Below are 19,837 nucleotides of genomic sequence, written 5' to 3' on the forward strand. Positions count from 1 at the left end.
CGGTATAGGGTATACCCCATGGATGTATTAATAGAACTGTATACCCGGTATACCCTTCTAGCTCCATGGTCCTGATGAGCTCAGCCATTCTGATTGGACAGTATGAGCTCAGCCATTCTGATTGGACAGTATGAGCTCAGCCATTCTGATTGGACAGTATGAGCTCAGCCATTCTGATTGGACAGTAGCACGTCTCCCGTCTCTGTCCCTTTTTGATGACGCACCAGTTGTGTTGTTGGTTGAACGTGAGCCGGTGATGGCATCGGGTAAGACGATTATCCAACTAATTTGATATTTATTTGTGATTATTGTCAAATGTTGGTTACATGCCGTTGTCACGTACAGTAGAGTGAACACATATATTTATTATTAGCCAGCTAGGTTGCTTTGAGCTCGTTAGGAAGACACTCTATTGCTAGCTAGCTAACGTTAGCTAACCAGCATCTACTGTACTGTTACTGTACTTGCTAGACTAACGTTAAGATAGCTAAAGTACAAGACGAGCTACTAGTGAGCTGTATTGCTGTTGGCCAACGCTAGTTCTCTTGCTACGAACATTTTTGCTGAGATAAAATGCACCCCTCACTGTCTCTACATAAACATTAACACATTTTCTGATATATGGCTTGACCCAAGAGGATGATCTCAGTCTTCTGGTCATTGTGGTGGATGTGAATCCCATATGGTGGGGCCAGCAAGCTCAACGGGATCCTCAGGTAACTAACTCATATGTTCTTGTCTCACCTCGTTCGTCTTTAATGGTGTAACGTTAGCTATGATTAGCAGACTGTGTATTTGTGTAATGTCAGAATCATGCCTGATTGACCCCTTCCTTCAGTTCACCCTATCCAAGTGTCTGGATGCTGTCATGGTGATGGGCAACTCCCACTTGGTTATGACCAGGACCAACAAGTTAGCTATCATTGCTAGCCATTGTCAGGAAAGGTAACCAATTCAGTCAATTATCTTTCAGAAAAAGTCTTGAATAACTGTATTCTCAAATAATTAATTAGTGTTCATCTGTTCCCTCCTTTGTCACATATCCACAGTCACTTTCTGTACCCCAGCAAGCATTGGAAGGCGGGGGAGGGCTCTGGTGATGATGTGGTATCCACTAGTGGGGATGGCAAATATGAGCTCTTAACGGTTGCCAATGATCTCATTGCTGAAGAGATGAAGAATCTCATGTCAAGAAGTGAGTATAGTGTGCATTTATTCGGTGAAATCAAACCATATCTATAGTGAGTGTTGTTCTGCCCTCTTTCAAATCCTAGTAACTTGTGTCTTTCACAGCTGAAGTGCAGGGACACCAGACAGATACTTTATTAGCTGGGACACTGGCCAAAGGTCTGTGCTGTATCCTTTACCCAACAGAGTTTAAATGACCGTATAGCATAAATTATTGTTTGCATTAGATTTAGCACCGTTTTGTGGTTGTTGTTTTTTAACCTTCAACATTTAGATATCCACAGGGTCACAAAGGAGCTTGAAGGTAGATGATCAAAAAGATTTGTTTTCATATACTGATGTTTAAAAAATATCTATCCATATATATATTATTATCTCTCTCTTTCTCTCTCTCTCTCTCTCTCTCTCTCTCTCTCTCTCTCTACATATATATATATACAATACAATAACTTATTATTTTAATGTTAAAATGTTGGACTTTTTTCAGCTGGGCAAGATATGAAATCGAGGATATTGGTGAGTCCTTATCAAAGTCTGGTTTCATGAGGGTAGCGGACTCTTGATTAAAGTGCATCAAATAATATTAGATTTTTGTCTATGCTGAACAGGTAATCAAAGCAGCAGAGGACTGTGCCCTGCAGTATATGAACTTCATGAATGTGATCTTTGCTGCACAGAAGCAGGTATAACGAGCGTGATCTTGATCAGGTTACTGAGCGTCGCTTTGCCCTGAGTGTTGTATTGATTAATTTGAGATTGATATTAAGTATTGAGAATGTGCTTTCTATTCCATCTTTATTTCAGAATATCCTCATAGACGCCTGTGTGTTGGATTCAGAATCAGGTCTTCTTCAACAGGTACATTTAAGTGAGTATTTCCCTAAAATTGGACACTTTTTATTTACTTATTTCACAGCTGTCTGTCTCCTCAGGCTTGTGACATAACTGGGGGATTGTATCTGAAGATACCGCAGATGACTGCTCTGGCGCAGTACCTTTTGGTGAGGACGGACGCGAGTAAAAAGATTGCTTTAGCTTTCGTTTATGTTCTAGTATGTATTTATCAAATAGTGATGATGATCGTGATATTTCTTGTTTTCTTGACAGTGGGTATTCCTTCCAGACTCTGAACAACGCGCTCAGCTGGTCCTGCCACCACCTGTGCATGTAGATTACAGAGCTGCATGCTTTTGCCACAGAAACCTCATTGAGATCGGTTATGTCTGCTCAGTGTGTTTATCAAGTGAGTTTGTCTTACCTAAACATAATATAAATCATATGATATAATTTTTTAAAATTAATTTGCTATTAGTTGAGTAGAATGCAACATGCACACTTACTTTTGTGGTGCAGGGAATCAATCAATTCCAAAGAAAAAACTCAACTCCCGCACACCATTCACCTATTCATATATCAGGGGTGGGAATTGACTTTTTTCTGTGGAATTGATTAGTCAAAGCCAAACCATTGCTTAGATAACTTGATGATGTGCGTGAGCTGTATACTCCTATTAAGGATTGTGTTTAAATACAGTAGACAGTGATGTTTTTTTTTTTTAATCAATCCCCTCCTCTATATTTTCTTGAAGTATTCTGCAACTTCAGTCCCATCTGCACAACCTGCGAGTGAGTATTAACACTAGGCTGTGCACGGAAAGATCAATAGAAATGTCTTTTGCAAATGTGTTAACTCACTCTGAAACTCATTTTCCTTGTAGGACTGCCTTTAAAATTCCATTGCCTCAGATGGTGAAGGCAAAAAAGAAGAAGCTGAAGCCAGCCATGTGAAAAGGAATTGATATTCCGATTGTAATTGTTAGTAGTACTTGGAAGGTTGTATTAAAAGGTTTCAATTTGCAGATAATGTTTATCTGTATGTGCCTCACATAGTATTTCAGATATTGTAGAATTCACCAGCAAAGACTTGAACAGTATGCCAGTCAGTTGAATACAAAAAAATACTTGTGGTGCAGTGTTATGATGTAATAAATAAAATCATCGTAATATTTGTTAGAATAACAGCAAAAGGGTCACATTTTTATCAAACAAATTGTATCATTTCTATGTGCCTGTTTTTGAAACTTGTAAATAGTATTTTTTCCATTAATAAAATTGCTTCAACATGACTGTGTATGTATTTTCCAATTGCAAGAATAACATTTACTGTAACATATTTGATACCATTTATCTTCCAGACTGTGAAGTACAATTTCTTTTTTTATTTAATAAAGGTAGAAGGTTAAATGTGTCTCTCCCGTTTTCCTTCGTAGGGATCATTAGCATCTATGAAAATCTAATTAACTTTAAAAAAAAAAAAAATAATAAAAAAAATCAGCATGTAGTGAAATCATGGCGCAAATGCATTTTGTTGATAATGCGGAAGTTCAAACATTTATTTTCCGGAGTCATGAGTTGACCCCGTTCCCGGCTCAAGAAACAGCTGATCAACACGCAGGAACTAGCAGGAACCAGTCGGGTAGGTTGGAGCTGAAACTTGAAAGTTAGCAGTTGGATATCTTGACGGGTAGGAAAGGTTATATATTACAGTTTATTAAAAGTGCTATTATGATATAAATATATAGCTATAATATAGGCTACCGTTTGTCTCACGTTTTTTGTTTGAGCTGATTCAACAATCCCCAGACTTGGCTAGCGTGGTTAGCTAGCTAACTTAGCTCACTGACTTAAGAAGTTGTACCTGTACACAAATAAGCTAAGGTTAGTTAGGAATGACTTTATAACTAGCATTCAAGCCAATTATCGTTAGTTAATTGGTTAACAAGGTTAGTTAGTTAGCCATGGTTAGTTACGTATCAGAGAGACTTATTTTGTATGATTAAAGTTACCTAACAAGCTAGAAAAAAACAAAACATCCATTGACATTACAGCTCATTACAGCTCACTTATCTGGCCCCCGGGTGAAACTGTTTTTCTGCTTCCCTCTGGAATATGTAGGGGTGGGTCGTATGCCCACCTCCCTTGTTCTCTGTAAAGAGCATTGTGTTGCCTCTGGGTATGAAATGCGCTATATAGATAAAGCTTTGATTGATTGATTGATTGAACTCTTCACAGGGACTTTCTGCACCACATTATCATTATACATGGTTTGTATATTTGATAATATGAAGCATCTAGCCCATGTTTACAGCTCTGTATATGTTCTTATCCAATAGACACATTTTCCAGGAGCTTGCTCAATCGTCTCATTGAGAGGGGTCAGGGAAGAATTTTTACAGCTGACTTATCTGGCCCCCGGGTGAAACAGTTTTTTTGCTTCCCTCTGGAATATGTAGGGGTGGGACCTATGCCCACCCTCCCACTGCTCTCTGTAAAGCGCATTGTGTTGCCTCTGGGTATGAAATGCGCTATAAAAATAAAGCTTTGATTGATTGATTGATTGCCTGTTGATACAGACTTCATAGGACTAATTGATTTATGTTCTGTGTTTTATGATTTTGTATAAAATGCATACTGCGTATGGATGCATTTAGATGTATATCTATTTTTTTTCAGTGGCTATTGCTGTAAAAGAATTGGCCTTTTGTGTTGACGGTGGTTTTGATTGACAGAACAGACATAAACATCGATATCATAAGGAATTTAACATTTTTTTACACTTTTTTTAGGCAGCCACTCGTGCCAGTCAAAGGTTGTTCTTATGCATGTAATTCAATCTATTGGTGACACGTGTTTGTTTTGTCAACAGGTAGGGAGGAAGTGATTTGAACTATGTCGGAGGAGCAGCAGAGAGGTATCAGGGTCACTCAAGCAGAACTGCTCTGCAAGGATGGCTGTGGTTACTATGGCAACCCTGCATGGCAGGGGTTTTGTTCGAAGTGCTGGAGAGAACGGAACCGCAAAGCAGAAACCTATCGACAAGACAGTGGGCAAAGGTTTGTTGTGAAGTAGCAATTTCTTAGTGCTACTTAGATTTGGAAAAGTAGAGTCTGCACACCGGAAATATGCTCCCAGGATTATTATTATTATTTTTAAATATATTTTATTTTCTGGTGTGCAGACTCGTGAGTTTGTTTTTCTATCTAGTTCCCAGTGTTAAACGTTTTGGATGTGCGTGTTTAAGTCCAGCATAATGCAGTAGGCCTACAGACTTGAAGCATTTCTGTGACTTTATTTATTTTACTACTTAAATGCCAGCTGAAACGGACGTTTGAGATCATCTAATTTCCATAGTTTGATGTATTTCCGACTCAAACAAACTGGGAAGTGTAATATTACTCTGCTAGCTAGTCAGTTGAATTTGCAAAAGTTGCCATTTTAATTAGTCTACATGTTTCTCCCTCTTGTCAGCCATCACTCTGATGGAGAATCGCCCCTTACCTTCTCCAAATTTGAGGAGAAGAAGAGTATTGAGAAGGGTCGGCGCGTTAACACGATGAGGCGGCTCTTCTGGGGCGGACCATCGCCTCCCAAACGCCACGGTGCCTATCTGCTTGACCTTTGAATTTCCGCCCGACTAGCATATCACAAGAGCCTCTCCATGATTGTGGAATCCTTCTTCTTGTACTGCACAATCAAATGACAGTTAAATAACAAAAATAACGTACTAGTTTGCCAACATGAGAAAGGCTATTGCTATCTGGTTCCCTCTCATTTCTGTTGCAGAGTTACCAGAAGCTCAGGCGGCGGCCTTAAAGGATTACCAGGGCCTTGAGCGAGGGGACTTCACCAGCTTCCTAAAGCTGCTCCGGAACCCTTCCTCCCAGAGCCTGCAGTCTCGCTGCACTGCCTTCCTCAACACCGTGGAGGCTTACCATGTAATTTCCTTCTCTGTGATTAACATCTTCACCCTAAACTCTTGAGAATACTCTCATTCTTTCTAATGTTACATTACATTGCTTTTATGTTCTGCAAAAGTAGTAGAGTATTATACTCTCGTCCAGGGGTGAAAATTAACTTTTTGGCTCATGGTGAGTCACCTGCCAAGGGGACTGTAGATGAAAAAATCTACCGGCCAAGTATATATTTTTTTCAGATAGCCTTCCGAAATCTAGTCGGCAATTGGAAATTTTACCTGCATTTGGCCGGTGACAGGTGTTAATTTTCAGCCCTGCTGTCGTCTCTGCATGGCGAGTTTGTCCCTTTCCTTTCCTGCCTGTATTGTGTCTCAGCCTCTGTTTGTCTTGACAGGACTTACCCGTGCAGAAGCAGTCCGACCTTGTGCAAGACTTTTACGTGAACATAGCTGAGCATTTCAGCAGTGAGTAACTACACCAACACAGCACATCTGTGGGATTCTTATTGAATGTGAGCTGATTATACATTTATCACACAGTTTGACACTGAATTAGAACTCTGTTCCTTACTAAATTTTGGTACAGTAGGTCTTTCTGAGACTCAAGTCTCTCAGATGATGGAGCACATAGAGAAGCTTATCATGACCCGCCTGCACAAATGGGTCTTCTGCCATGACAGCTGCGATGATGAGCAGAAAGACTTGTCACTCCAGAGGAGGATACGGTCAGTAAATATAACATTGATCTTAAATCAGTCTACTATTCATCACCAACCTCTCTCCTCTGTGTCCACAGCACACTCCTCTATTCCTACTACCTCCCTGGATCACTGTTGATATTTTGGTCTTATACCCTGTTAAGTGTGCTGTTGTGGTTTAAGCATACAGGTGCATCCCAGAATTGGAATATTGCGGAAAGTTTATTATTTTCCGAATTTAATTCAAAAAGTGAAACTTTCATATTATAGATTTATTACACATGTAGGGAAATATTTCAAGGCTGATTGCCTCCATGCCACACTCCATGTTGATGGCAGTAATTTATGCAAAAGGAGCCCTGACCAAGTATTGAGTGTATAAATGAACATACTGTGCAATCATGAAGATTAAAACAAAAAAGGCTTGAAATATTTCACTTTGTGTAATGGATCTAGAATACATGAAAGTTTCCCTTTTTGAATTAAATTACGGAAAATAATGAGCTTTCCACAATATTCTGAGATGCACCTGTATGCTGTTTTGTTGCAGTAAATCATGCCTGTTGTATGTATTAATGGCTCAAAAACATGTCAATGTTATTTGATTATATTACGCCTAATAACGAATGTAATGTATATTGAGTGAGCTGTCCATTTGTATGATATTATTTGAATACACTGTAAATGTAATGTTTGATAGGTCGTTCAACTGGGTTACACCCCAGATGCTGAAAGTGCCATTTCCTGATGACAAGGCTGAGATTACTGGTGACCCCTTCCTGCCTGCTATAACAGGTGACTGAATTGTACAAATTTCACCTCTCGGTGAGGTAATCAAATTAATAAAATGACTGCTTCATTGCTGATTCCAGAACTATTTCCTTGCATTGATGTTGGATATATTCTTGTGTAGTCATCCTGTTTTCTAACCTTTGTTTTACGTGCCACATTCCCAGCCATAATTGAGATGGATGCCAAACGAGCACCACAGGACAAGCTTTCTTGTGTATCCAAGTGTAGTCAGAACATCTTCCAGGCCCTCTCCACCTCCAGCAGTGAACCTGCCAACGCTGACGACTTCCTGTCAGGTCTGATTTACGTGGTGTTAAAAGCCAACCCACCCCGACTTCACTCCAACATGCAGTATGTGATCCGCTTCGGCCTGCCTCATAGCCTAATGGCAGGAGAGAGCGGATACTACTTTACCAATCTGGTAAGTTCAAATTGCCCACACAAATGCACTTAATGGAGAAGTATACAGTGGCACATATGAGCATTTAATTGTACATGTTACCTACTGTTTATCTTTGTACGTGACAAATAAACATCCTTGAATTGTGGACAGTCCCAGATGAAATCAATATATTAATTCAGTCTTTTTATGCATATTCTCTCCCTCTTCCCAAACTGCAGTCTTGCGCTGTGGCCTTCATTGATAAGTTAAATGGACCAGCACTTAATCTCAGTCCAGAGGAGTTTGAGGGGTATATGCAGGGACGCCAGCCTCCCTCAATACTCAAGGGAGGGAAAGAGAGGCAAAAGATCGCCCAGGCAACACATTACCAAGTAGAGGAGCTGAGTCATCGACAGGAGAAGGTCGACCAAGGAATGAACGCCCTCAAGGAACAGCTTCAGCAGTGGGTCCAGTCTGTCCAGACACAAGTAGATGAAGCGACAGCTCGGTCTGCTTTGACATACAAAGAAATTAAAGCCCAGTCAGAGCTGGTGCGAAGTCCGCTTACCTCAGCCCAGTCTGAAGTGGTGCAGGAGGACGTCAGAGATGAGTCGATGCTGGTTCTGGAGGATCATGAGTCTAATAAGGTCTGTCCAACCGAGGCAGAGTGTTAACCACAGTCCACCCTGGTCCTACTGGTTGCTCTGCAGTGACAGGCGGGTGGATAACAGCTGTTGGTGGTTGCAAAAAAAGTGTTCTGCTTCTCTAAGAGTAAAAGCAGCTAGCAAAAACGGCAAAGGAACAGTACCAAATAGCACAAATGATTTATTCAACGGGATCCTCAAAGATGAGATCTCAACATTCCTCAATGCCAAGTTTGCACATCTAAAGACACAACCCATGGCAAGCTCTTGACTTGAAACCATAGCTAACACTCAAGGGACATAATGCAGTCTCAAATTTGGTTCCACAGGTCACAAGGGGCTGTCGACTGTTTACATTTTTGACCTTGTTCAGGTTTTGAAGGTTCTCTACATTAATTGTATGTATTCACCTCGTTAACTAGAGAAATATGCACTCTTACTGTATGCTGTCTCATCAAAGGATCTACTACACATTGATGTTGATGGATGTTGTTTAGAAGCTAAAGATACCAGGACAACAGAGCTACAAGTTTTAAATAATCAGTGGGGACATACTTTGGTAGTTGTCAATCTGGGAATGGTGATTTACTGGTATGATTAAGTGAAGTCAAGATGAACATTAAAGTGCCTTCGTAGTCTACCTATTGTGACATTGTAATAAAGGTGAATAAGATAATATGTGAATTTCTGTCTGATCCCAGTTTTAACACCTGGTGTTTTAGACTACTCTGATTGTATAACCTGTTACTTTCCAACAGTTATGAGACTGTGTTCTACCTGTTATGTTTTGTTAGTAATTATATAATGTGATGTAATGTGATATGTTTTTATTAACTCAGTGACTTGTTTGGTTTGTTGTTCACTTTAAGTGTTCAAGAATCTAATTTCCATTTAAAAGTAAGGCCCTTTATTAAAGAACTATCTCATTCAATTGCTCAAAAGTATGTAATAGTGCTGGTTTTGGTTTCTTTTTCATGTATTAGGAAGAGGAATAAGCCATGAATGAGAACCAGGCAGCACAATCATGAAGCATATTTTACTACTGTAGATAGATAGGTACTAATGACGCTGAAGCAGATACAGAATCGGAAATGCCTTCCCAATCAACGTTTTCAACTTCTATCTTGCGCGATTCTAGGAACATCCATGGAGCTATTATAAAATGAAAACATCGCTATGAGCATTTTTACACCGCTTTACGACATTTGACCCCGTTTGTCACTCGTAGTAAAAGTAGCCATGAAGATGACAGAGGAAAACAACGTGGGGAATTCCATAATAACAATGGAAGATGTTCAAAATCTTGTAAAAAAGAAAGACGGACTTGAGGAGCAAATCAAAGCTTACTATGACGTTTTGGAAGATGTAAGTTGCTAACTAGATTTATGGCTAAACCGTATCTACCAGGTAGCCGAAAGTGCTAGCTAGCTAACGTCAGATTCGTGTTAGCAAGTGATAGCCTCTGTTACTGTGTTATGCTAATAGTGAGCTTGGGGGTAGAACTGGTGGCTAGGTGCTGTACTTGAATAATATTTTATACGAGGCTCTATTTGATGCCTTTAATCTAATATTATACCGAGAAAAACAAGACTTTCGAATCTGCAGTGCCCACTCCAAAGTTCACTGATTCTTATTATAGGAGTGTAACGAATTGAAAATTCAGTCTGATATCAGGCTACAACGGTGACTTAATGTAGTTGTAACAAATGCGTGTTTGTTGTCATTTAAGATGCAAGAGTCCTTTTATCTTATCATAATATATCTTATATTATATCAACAGTGGAACAGGGCGACGTAGCATTATGTAATATCATTGAGCCCTGAATTAGGGTTGTGGCTAGATGGGATACAGCTACGGCCTGTGTAGAAGGCTAATTCCCATACATGCAGAGACCTGTCAAACCATAACCCTAAACTTAACTTAACCATAAACTTTGCCCTAAATGGCTTCTGGGTTTATGGGAACTAGCCTTTACCTTCCTTCTACACCTACCGTAGCTGTACCCCTTCTAGCCACTACCCTGATTTAGGTTTGTGCCTGTGTATAAAAATTCACAACCAATGCTCCTTTTGTCTACCAGCAAGGCGTTGGAGTGGAGGGTCCTCTGGTTGATGTGGAGGGCTACCCTCGCGCAGATGTTAATGTGTACCAGATCAGAACTGCAAGGCACAGCATTTCTTGTAAGAATTGTGTACCAGACCATTGTTCATTATTTTAAAATTATAATTAGTTGCAATTTGATAAACAATACCTACCATAGATTGTGCTACAATTTTGCTTTGTATACCTTCCTCTAGGGGTGGGTGATATAAGCTGAAATTCACATCATGATTTTTTCCACTGCATCTGAACTGGGACAGGCCTGCAGAATGATCACAAGGCCATCATGGTGGAGATAGAAGAAGCCCTACACAGGCTGCATGCACGGGAGAAGGCCAAGCGTGAGCAGGACGAGGCAGAGGCCCAGGCTGAGTCGATGGAGCAGGAAGTCTCCCTGCCCCCTGCTTTTGCTCGTGTGGATGCCGTGACACAAGGCTCCCCTGCCTGCCGAGCTGTGAGGGACCAGTCTCTTTACGATATTACAGTATCTACCGGGGATAATGGCTCCAGTCTGCTTATTGACTAGGCTTTAGCTCAAAGCTAGATGCACTTAAGAAACATGTGATGCCGTCAAAGTGACCTTTTGTGCGCAAAAAAACAACTTGTGACACATGTTTCTTTCCATAGGGCCTGCGCCTTGGTGATGAAATCATCGAGTTTGGATCCGTTAACACAGGGAATTTCCAGAATCTTCAGAATATCGCGTCTGTGGTTCAGCATAGTGAAGGGGTATGCTAGTGTTAATTGTGCCTCACGGCCACAAGGGCTGAATCATCTTGCAATTTCAAGAACTTGAACTTGAAAGTGAAACAAACATCCTTTTTTCTGGCCTGACATTCCTTCTCTTGTAGAAACCATTAAGCATTGCAGTGATTAGAAATGGCCAGCGAACCCAGATGAGCCTGACCCCACAGCGTTGGTCAGGGAGAGGGCTATTGGGGTAAGTGCTACTCTTCAGGTTTTCTCATATAGCAGTTTATTTTGATTCTAGTTATTCGAATCTTTCCAACTGTACTGCTCATTTCTATGCTGATGATACCGTACTATATACAACAGCACCCACTACTAGTGAAGCCCTCCTGCTACTTCAATCAGCGTTCAGTTCCATTTAGCACTCGTTAGCAAATCGGAAACTGGTTCTAAATGCCAGGAAAACTAAATTCATGATCTTCTCCATCAAGAGCCCTGATCCGTCGCAGATGGCTGAAGATGTTAAATTTGATATGATGGAATTGGGAGATGCTGTTTTTCGCATTGCAGGCCTTAAACTCTGAAACTCCTTTCAGAAATAAAACAATCTCCCATCCCTCATTCCCCTGACAATTATTAACTGATACCTATGGGACTATAGTTTGTAAATGCCATTGATGCTAGTCATTTCCTTACTGTACTTTAATAATTATTGTACTCTGTATCCTTGTACTTTGTCACTACTTTGTATTTTTCGTACTCTGCTACTGTATTACTGTAATCGTTGGTTGTAAGTTTGTTGTCATTGCCTGTACGCTATCACTGTTCTTGTATTTTTCTATATGTTGTTTGTAAGCAGGGCACATCTGTAAAAGAGACCTGGTCTCTGTATGTTCGGATCTCTATTCATTTGTAGGTTTCAATTCTCTAAATCCTGTTTTTCTACAGCTGCAACATTGTGCCCACCCCCAGGTGATAAGGACTGGATCAGCAGCAGGATCATACCAACCTGTACTTGCCATGTTAAGCCACTGGGTGGTTACAAATTCATGGCATGTTTCAGCTGTCTACAGACGTTAAATAAAATAATCCAAAAGACTTAATCTGTTTTTTTCAGAAGCATTGCTTGAGATGATTTTGTGGAGCTGTATTAATGAGCTTCATTAAAATGTATTTAAATAAAGTTATTCTGATCTGGTCAGTGGTCGATCCCTTTTCCTCCACAAGGCTTTGATCCGCCCCCTCCTCATCGTGTCCAGGCAACGGGACGCCCTAGTGTTTTAGTTGTCCTGACCTATTCGTGTGTTTAGTGAGCTAGTGAGCTAACTTGTTTAGATTTTAATTACAACGTAGTTACAACGGTTCATAGAAACACACATCTCTTGGTTTCTTTTGCAAGTTTCATATTCGCTGTGATGCGCTGGCTGAAACGGTCCATTCTGGTTGTATGGCCTGTTAGCGGTAGCTAACGTTATCTCGTAGCCAGTGTGCTTGAGATATTTCCTATTTCCTATACTTCCTATACTTCCTATTTCCTACGAGGTGGGTGTAAGCATCATTTTTCTGGAAGTACGGTGTGTGTAGTGAGTTATGTCTGGTACTGAAACTGAGAGTCTCCCAGAGGAGCAGCAACCAGACCAGGATGGAGAGGACCTGAGCAAAAAAGACAAGATGGAAAGTAAAGAGCATGAAGAAACCAGGTGTGATGGAGGTGTGAGTGGAGAACGTGGACCAGATGAGACAGATGACCAGTCTCACTTGCCTGGGGATCCAGCTGACTCGCAAGTCTATACTGCCACCTACAGGAACTTGTTACCCAAGCAGCGGTCCTCTCATGTTAACACCCATGCTTTGGTAAATTAATCCTACTATATTATGTTATCTAGTCCAAATCTTAGCGAAGATACCTGGCAAAAGTAGGCTACACAATTGTTTTCAATATTGAAAACAAGAGACACGCACACATTTGATTCTTTGTAAATCTGTATCGTATGTGTTTACCAATACATCCATGGTGTTTACAGACACTGGAGTGGGTGTTTGGGATGAACCCTGGCCTCCCTGTCTTCAGTCTGCAAGACCAGGATGAGCTGGTGATCCTCTATGGTGGCGCCCATGTTGCTGTCATGTATGATCACACCTCAAACTCTCAGCACCACCTTCAGGTAACAATACCGTGCAGTGTGAGTATGGGAATACAAAACCGTCACAGATACAACTTATATTATTTGATCACTCCACAGGGCCACAGCAGTCCCATTTCGTGTATGTGTGTGAGCGAAGACAGGCGATGGCTGGTGACTGCGGATGGAGGACAGGAAAGTCTGGTGATCATTTGGGACTCCTACTCTCGGTAACAATTTATAATATACGTCAAAGTTTCAAAGGATTTTGGTACAGTGATTCAAGAGTCTGACATAGCGACTTTTTTGCCCATGTCCCAGGATACCTGTGCGCACATTATTCGACTGTCACCCTGAGGGGGGTGTTACAGCTTTGGCACTGTCAAAAGACTCAAAACACCTGGTGACAGTTGGCACTGGAGAGGTCCAGGTAAGCCTCTGAGGACACTAGAAAACCTCTTAATGTTCAACAGATTATTTCAGGAGATTCAATTCAGTTGGATTTTTATTTTATTCTCCCTCTTTTGTTTTCTTTTTTTTTTTTTTTTACACAGCGAGTTTGTGTTTGGGATTGGACAAATGAGACAGAGGATCCATTGTGTGTTTCTAAACTCAACCCAGAGCATGGATTTCAGGTAGGATTATTATGTTTAAGATTAAGTTACAAAACAGTAAAGTAGTAATAATTGAAAAACAGCCTGGATAGTTCAGCAGCAGTTCGACATACTGTACAGTAGTATGTACTGTATATAGTGAGTCAGAGTCTAATGAGTTTGTTGACTAATATCACAAAACAGTCCTTCAATATCAAAGCATTTTTTAAAATGTGTATACTGTAGATGCATTGAGGATTGGGGTGGTGTATTTTCAAAACAGAGTCGAATCAGTTGATATATAGATAGTTATGTAAGTGGGTTTGTTGACTAACCTATTTGAGCAAAATGCCACTATAGTAGGTTCTTGGTGGAATTTACATTAGACTGTTACAAATGTTCTCAAGGGAAACATGTCAATGTCTGATGTCATTGACCTTCTGGAACATGTGACATTTTAATATCTTTTCAGAACCACATCATTTTCAACCCAAATGACAGCACTCAGCTGCTAAGCAACAGTGAGCACCAAGTTCTGTTTTACTCCAGGGCAAGTACCACAATTTAATTTATTTGGTGATTCTGCAGTTTGTGTCTTTTTGATCTTTATTTGATTGTCAAATAATACCTCTATATTTTATCTTAAATATCTCTATATTTTATTTTATTTTTTAGAACAAGGAAAACCTGGATCACATTGCCCCTGAACTCTTGGACAAGGTAAAGACACTGATTACTTATCTCTGATCATGTCAGTTAGCTGTCAGAACTGCCTCTTTTACCTAATTTCCTCTTCACATTATATAATGATTTCAGCTTTGACTTTCGTTTCTCAGACTTTCAACAAGGTTGTGGGTGCAATCAGCCAGTCTGTGTTCCACTGGAAGGGGCTCCAGGCCCTCTCAGCCACCTCCGCTGGTAACCTGGTGCTGTGGGACTCTGCTATAGGCAGACCCCTCGTCAGGAAAGCCATTAAGGTCATCCCCCTTCAAAAAGAAGCCATCACTGTACTCACGTTGACTGGCAGGTGAATCTTCATGCATAGTACAAGTCTGACCCCGTCACCAATGTTGAAGTATCTTAGGTGTTTGTGGGTGTAGTTGACAACCTTTGGTTCCATATGGTCTTTGATTCCTTAGCTTCATCGTGACCGGAGACACTCTGGGCCGTGTGACATTCTATGACGAAAACTTCAAACTCGTCAGTTGGTTCAGCGAATTCAACCTTGACCCAATATCATCCATCTCCTTCACGAAAGAGTTGCCGCCCGACAGCAGTCAAGGATATATGGATAACTGCACTCTGGAGGCTACACCATTTGTAACTGGGTGAGAGGCAGTGTCATGTCTATATGCTACAGTATCCATCTTTCCCACACCAACCCTGCCCCTTTCTTCCCTGTAGGAACTTTGTTCTGTCAACGATCACCTCCACAGTGGTACATGTGAACGCACAGGGTGGGATGCCGAAAACGCTGCTACAAGAGCATGTTGAGTCACTACATGCTGTGGCTTGTCATCCCAAGCAGCCAATTATAGCCATGGGTAGTCACAGTGGCATATTGAAGCTGTGGGACTATGAACACAAGCTGCTGGTCTGCAGCAGGGTCTTTCAGAAGGAGAGACAGATCCAATGCATCACATATGACCCCCAAGGTGAGCCAGCAAGGGTTTTTGTCTGTGTAATTTGTCATATTGTTAGTATATCCTATTATCGTCATACAGAAAATATACAAATACCCTTACAAAGAAACATGTCACAAGTTATTATTATTTAATCAATGCTGTTGGAATTAAATGCCACGTCAATGTTGCTGCACAGAACTTTAAACTTTACCTCTAGTTCTGCTTTTGGTGTTCGTGAGACAAAAAGGATCCCCAGAAAGTACTGTATAATGTCATCCCACACGCATGCCAAGGTGCATCAGGTTTATGTGTACAGTACCACATCATTCAACCTCATTAGAAATCAATTCACTCTGATGCCACGTCCCAGTCACGAATGAGCAGGAGTCTTTGGTGTAAATATGACAAGTCTGCGGCAACAAAAAACAACGGACATCCAATCTGTTTCAAATTTGTAATAAAACATGTGACTGAACAGGGTGAGAAAGTACATTTGGACTGTTGATTTTGCTTGAATAAAGCTGATATTTTAATTTCGGACCATAGGTGCGAGGTTAGAATATACCAAATCATCTTGTAAATCCTCCACTGTTTTTTGTTGTTGTTGTTGACAGGATTCTACTTGGCTGTTGGCTTTGCCAGCGGTGCCGTCCATGTACTGGATGCATGCACACTGCAGAGTGAGGCAGAGGACTGCTTCAAGTACAGCCAAGACTGCATCACTCACATCTGCTTCTCCCCAGACTCCCTCTACATGGCCACAGCAGTGAGCAAACCAATCAGGAGAAGTGGAAGGGTTTAGCCCTCTGTATTTATTGGTTTGACGCCTAGTGAAAGATGAAAGGGAATAATGGTTCTGCAATTCTGTTCCTGTTCTCCCTGTTCTGGCCCATGCCCCATCATTGTCAGGATGCTGGAAAAGCAGTGATGGTGTTCCACTTGCATATTGGTGAGAGCTCACAGTGCTGGAAGTATCTAGGGAGACATTACTCCCACTATAAGCCCATCAAGGACCTCCTGTTTGGGGTGTACTTGGACAGCACCCGACCGAGACTGCTCTCCCTGGGCATGGACCGCAGACTGGTGAGCTCCCACCTTCAAATTAGGAGGGCTCTGGTTTACTTTCATCTAGTGCTCTTGGTTTCTCTCTTTCTTTCTCTCAGTCATTCTCTCTCTCTCTCTCTCTCTTCCTCCTTCTTATGGCCCAGGTTGAGTATGACTTGGAGAGCAGCAGTGAGGATAAGCTGCTCGTCCTAAGCTCAGAGCGCATAGAGCAGAGCGCCGTGCCCACCTGCATGACCTGGTACCCCCCCCTCACCACAGAGGACTTCCTCCTCACCGCCTCAGACCTGTACAAGATGAAGATGTTCAACAGCACCACCAAGATGTGCAGGTCAGGGCCAAAATATTATCACCTGATTCTTCCCGTTACCTAAGACTATCTCTTTGTCTAATACACTTTTAATCTTTTTATTGTCATCTTTGCAAAACATATAATTTAACTGGATGACTGATTTTACATTACATTGCAGAAAGACTCTCCTAGGCCCCACATATGGTTCTCCAGTTGAGAAGATGGTCAATCTTCCCATGTCTCAGGAGCAGGATCCTAGCTCTCGTTACCTGGCTTACATAACAAAAAACAAGGTATTCTTTTTAAATCCTAATATCATCATCAATATCTGAAATAAATGAAATATTCCAGGCCCCAAATTTTTGGAGCAAAAAAATATTAAATTGGAGCAATGGTTACCATATTACACAGAAGACTTCTTATACAATCCAATATATACAATACAATGCTGTTATACTCCGATTCATGTCGTGCCTAACAACACCCCCTAGCTGTGGCAATATTCATGGATATCACAGGCTCTTGTGCCATATCGCTTTAACATAAATGTCCCTGGAGAGATGATAATCACTTGAAGTAAGGTTATGTAAACAATGCAAAAATGTCATAGTACAGTATATCACTAATATCTGCACTTCATGACACTTGGATGCTTGCTCTATTCTGCAAGTTAGTATTTTTGCTCCTACATGACCCATTTTGCTCCCGCAAATTCTTGCTCTACGAGTCAGTGTCTGTAAGTATGTACTCTACATAAATCTAATTATGAACAGTCATTATTCATTTTCTTATATTCTTCTAAAAGGTGGGTGTCCAGATTCTACCCCTGGACGGAAACCCCCACAAGTCTTCTGCTCTGCTCTGCCACCCGACAGGCGTGTCTGCTTTGGCCTGCTCGTATGACGGCCGATTTGTTTTCACTGCTGGGGGGTCTGACTGCACTGTCCTGTCCTGGGAGATTAGTCTGAAGTAAGAAGACCATTGTGTGAAGGTTAAATGCCAAGTGCAAATATGTTGTAATGCTTTTTGCCCCTTTTTACAGCCTCTACATTATTTTCTTCTTTAGTGCATTAGAAGCAGCTGCTGCCCTCGGGGGAAAAGACCTCACTCCCTTCTACAGTCTCCTGGAGGGCGGGAGAGACGGGGAACTCTTTCAGGTATGTAAAATGGATGTTGCTTATGACAAAAAAAAAAGAGTGGTTATGCTGTATTTTTATATTGACATATGGACAACATCTGTTTTTTTCCTCTTAGGAAATGGAGGATTATTTCTATTACTGTCAACTACGTAACCAAGGCATTGACTCCATGGAAACCCGACAGGTGTCCACTCGAATCCCTCTGGCAGAGGTGTCCTTTGTCATGAGGGCTCTAGGCTTCTTTCCCACTGAGCAAGAGGTACACATGTTGAAAGATCGACAGCTTTTGACCCTTCTCAGAGACCCTAACCTTTTACAGCACAATACATTTACACGTTATGCACGACACGTTTTATTTGCACGGGTATTATTGACTCCTGTAATCGACTAATCTCATGGCCCTATCTCAAGCTGGAGGACATGCAGAACGAGGTCAAGTTCAGTAGATATGCTGAGACTGGAAAATATGTGGCCGACATAGACCTGGAGGAGTTCATTAGGCTCTACATCAACCACCGGCCAGCGTTTGGCATCTCCAGGGAGGAGCTTCTCAGCGCGTTCCAGGTTCTGGGTGACCCATCTGAGACAGGAGAACCTGTGGTGAAGAGGGAGGAGCTGCTGGAGCTGCTCCAGGCCAGAGGTGTGTTCAAGCGTATCGTGTGCCTGCCTGCATGTTGGTTTGTTCCTTGTCTCTATTACAGAAAAACTGAAAAAGTTTGTTTGTCCTTTCATTCTTTTGTTTTACATCAAATTACATCTTTAAAAATGTGTTTTCATCAGGGGAACATATGACTGAGGATGAGTTGGCTGAAAGTTTCACCACTCTCCTGGGCCTCAATTCAGAAGGAGGAAGATCAGAGCATGGAACCTTTGAATGTGAGGGTATGTATCATTCTCAAAGTAATGATACAGCTCAATGAATTGTCTTGAATGTGATAATGAACAATGCCTTTGTACAATACAATGATTTGTGTGCGTGTGTGTGTGTCTTCTGGCAGATTCAGGACACTTACTGGAGTGTGAGATCCCAGAGATGATATCCATGGGCACATTTTCAGATATACTGGGTTTCCCCATTTCCAGTGAGGAAATGTCTCCTGCTTCACATGACGGCATTTCATCACCCTCTGGGTCTGTCGTTCCTTAGGATGGACACACGATATGTCTATTGAGTAATGTGGTTGACAGTTCATACAATGTGTCTATAATATTGAATCCCTAAGCAGGATACAGAATATAACAATGAGAATGTGACGCCATTCAACTTGATGTTTCTTTTTTTTTTTATATATATATAGGATTTGTTAAACAAGAACAAAAACACATTGAAACACTATCTGGTTGAGTCCAATATAAATTGAGTTATGAATAATTGTGCTGTGATCTGAGCTGTTGTTTTATGAGACTTTTTATTCAGATGTTATTTTAGTCTGTTAGTGATTAGGCCTACTATTATTGTATATAGTGAAATAAAAAATATTAGTTTTCTCACATTGGCATGTATTTTGAGTGAACAATTCATAAAATTTGCCTCTGGTAATATAAACATGTTGCCCTTATTCTCTGGTTGAAAATGCACTATGACGAATTTCATTGTATAGCCAACAACTTAGTGAATGTTATTGTTATAACAACATATTGACTGACAGAAATAGGCCAGGCTAAATACTGCTGCTGTGTACACTTTCAGGCACGGAATCCCATGCACGAACCAAGGCAAGGCAAGGCAAGTTTATTTATATAGCACATTTCAGCC

At 41.0% G+C, this 19,837-nt stretch overlaps 4 protein-coding genes across 4 annotated transcripts; all 4 read left to right on the forward strand.

Moving 5' to 3' along the window:
• The first annotated feature begins 225 nt into the window (after window positions 1-225).
• On the forward strand, window positions 226-3,279 carry gtf2h3 (general transcription factor IIH, polypeptide 3). Its single transcript, XM_084456938.1, has 13 exons — window positions 226-266; window positions 637-716; window positions 839-945; window positions 1,050-1,195; window positions 1,294-1,356; window positions 1,463-1,492; window positions 1,676-1,704; window positions 1,797-1,871; window positions 1,993-2,046; window positions 2,121-2,189; window positions 2,296-2,431; window positions 2,777-2,813; window positions 2,906-3,279. Exons 1-13 carry the CDS (start codon window positions 257-259, stop codon window positions 2,973-2,975), a joined length of 906 nt encoding a protein of 301 aa, XP_084313064.1. The 5' UTR covers window positions 226-256; the 3' UTR covers window positions 2,976-3,279.
• A 342-nt stretch (window positions 3,280-3,621) lies between these two features.
• LOC311325080 (rab5 GDP/GTP exchange factor-like) lies at window positions 3,622-9,206 on the forward strand. Its single transcript, XM_084457730.1, has 9 exons — window positions 3,622-3,663; window positions 4,894-5,080; window positions 5,496-5,626; window positions 5,811-5,962; window positions 6,336-6,405; window positions 6,527-6,665; window positions 7,339-7,433; window positions 7,595-7,851; window positions 8,052-9,206. Exons 2-9 carry the CDS (start codon window positions 4,917-4,919, stop codon window positions 8,484-8,486), a joined length of 1,443 nt encoding a protein of 480 aa, XP_084313856.1. The 5' UTR covers window positions 3,622-3,663; window positions 4,894-4,916; the 3' UTR covers window positions 8,487-9,206.
• Window positions 9,207-9,691: 485 nt separating this feature from the next.
• On the forward strand, window positions 9,692-12,334 carry psmd9 (proteasome 26S subunit, non-ATPase 9). The gene is made up of 6 exons (XM_084457556.1): window positions 9,692-9,821; window positions 10,538-10,637; window positions 10,818-11,011; window positions 11,185-11,286; window positions 11,409-11,497; window positions 12,196-12,334. Exons 1-6 carry the CDS (start codon window positions 9,696-9,698, stop codon window positions 12,221-12,223), a joined length of 639 nt encoding a protein of 212 aa, XP_084313682.1. The 5' UTR covers window positions 9,692-9,695; the 3' UTR covers window positions 12,224-12,334.
• A 503-nt stretch (window positions 12,335-12,837) lies between these two features.
• On the forward strand, window positions 12,838-19,228 carry cfap251 (cilia and flagella associated protein 251; the record flags this gene model as incomplete). Its single annotated transcript, XM_084457404.1, has 20 exons — window positions 12,838-13,101; window positions 13,272-13,412; window positions 13,491-13,600; window positions 13,692-13,800; window positions 13,925-14,005; window positions 14,436-14,513; window positions 14,639-14,683; window positions 14,800-14,990; window positions 15,103-15,291; window positions 15,368-15,618; window positions 16,203-16,354; window positions 16,498-16,671; window positions 16,797-16,981; window positions 17,121-17,235; window positions 17,748-17,911; window positions 18,009-18,099; window positions 18,197-18,340; window positions 18,493-18,721; window positions 18,862-18,963; window positions 19,080-19,228. 20 exons carry the CDS (start codon window positions 12,838-12,840, stop codon window positions 19,226-19,228), a joined length of 2,964 nt encoding a protein of 987 aa, XP_084313530.1.
• Window positions 19,229-19,837: the final 609 nt, after the last annotated feature.

This window comes from Borostomias antarcticus, assembly GCF_949987555.1.
Source record: "Borostomias antarcticus genome assembly, chromosome: 23".
Lineage (NCBI taxonomy): Eukaryota > Metazoa > Chordata > Actinopteri > Stomiiformes > Stomiidae > Borostomias > Borostomias antarcticus.